The sequence below is a fragment of the Rhagoletis pomonella genome, unplaced genomic scaffold (genome assembly GCF_013731165.1).
Source record: "Rhagoletis pomonella isolate Grant_MI unplaced genomic scaffold, Rhpom_1.0 Rhpom_scaffold_00002, whole genome shotgun sequence".
NCBI lineage: Eukaryota > Metazoa > Arthropoda > Insecta > Diptera > Tephritidae > Rhagoletis > Rhagoletis pomonella.
Window position 1 is genome coordinate 32101871 of NW_023458556.1, and position 1127 is coordinate 32102997.

The 1127-nt window shown below is 39.2% G+C and overlaps 1 protein-coding gene across 1 annotated transcript; it reads right to left on the reverse strand.

Annotated features, from left to right (window-relative positions):
- Positions 1–126: 126 nt before the first annotated feature.
- LOC118734628 (probable U3 small nucleolar RNA-associated protein 11) lies at positions 127–1127 on the reverse strand. Its single transcript, XM_036464332.1, has 2 exons — positions 445–1127; positions 127–374 (listed from the first exon to the last, which is right to left on the reverse strand). The coding sequence occupies exons 1-2, from the start codon at positions 1015–1017 to the stop codon at positions 165–167; spliced, it is 783 nt and encodes a 260-aa protein (XP_036320225.1). The 5' UTR covers positions 1018–1127; the 3' UTR covers positions 127–164.

The window sequence follows — 1127 nt, forward strand, 5'->3', positions numbered from 1 at the left end:
TGTCGTACCCTTCACAAAATTTCCAATACTCTTCACCCTCCTTTTTTCGTTAATAAATCGTCTGGTAGCTCTATTCAACAGCTGATTTCACCCGCCCTCGCATGTTTACAAATAAAACTCGTTTGGTTTATGCAAAATGATTTATGCAATTACATTTTATTAAATTATTTCTTGCGCTCATATTTAAAGCGGTATACTGGCGGCGCATCCTTGGTGCCTTTCCTTACTTTTTTAGGCTTCAACAGGCGCTTCTGCTTCAGCACTCTTTTTATTTGTAACTTTTGCTGAGCAACTGCCAATTCTTTCTCGCGCTCAATACGCTTGGTTAGCTCTTGATATGATTGCTTTTTCAGTGCATTAGCTTTTCTAATTTCCTGCAAGAGAATACAATTAAAAGCCATGATTAAAAACTGTGCAAAGAGATAATATAATTTATTTACTAACATCCGGAGTCAGTTCAGGCAACTTCATTTTCTCTAAATCCTGTATACGTGGCCGATTTGTTTTGCGCTGTAACAAGTTTGGGTGTGTCTCGAGGCGTTTTGCCAATTCAACTTCATCCAACTCCTTTCCAACTATCTCTCCGTCGAGACCATCGTCGAAGAAAATATGATTGTTTTCGACTGTATTTGCAAAGTCGATCATATGCAGTTGTGCTTGCAGGCGTTGTATCTTTTTTGCTTCCATCGTGCGTTTCATGGTCACATATTGCATGTCTTGTGTTTCCATTAGCGCTTTTTGTACTTTGCTGTGCTCATCTGGTTCCTTCTCTTTTTCATGGTGCTCGTCATTTTCCAGCTTTGAGTTGATCATGTGGTGATAGAATTCATCGGGATTCTTATTAAGTGCTCTTTTACGCAGCGCCTTCAAAATACGCTCCTTGTGTTGTTCATTGTTGGCACGTTTTTTATAATCCTTTTTCTTTTCGAGTAAACCGAGATGTTTGCGAGCATCTGGCTGGTGACGTTCACGATGCACTTTTTGGTTGCTCTTGGACGCCTTTTTCCACGAGGACATTGCTGATTTATTAATTTTATTCTGCAGGCTTCAGTGAAAACAGAAAATACGGCAAAAAAGTTCTTGTCTGACAGTAGTAAAGATGAAAACACAACCAAAAGAGAAATGTC

What these genes read in the sequence shown, in the direction of transcription:
- LOC118734628 (XM_036464332.1), bottom strand. Translation starts at nt 1,017, where the DNA reads ATGTCCTCGTGGAAAAAGGCGTCCAAGAGCAACCAAAAAGTGCATCGT. An exon ending in TGCCTGAACTGACTCCGGAT is followed by an intron (nt 375 to 444) that starts GTTAGTAAATAA and finishes ATTCTCTTGCAG; the next exon opens with GAAATTAGAAAAGCTAATGC.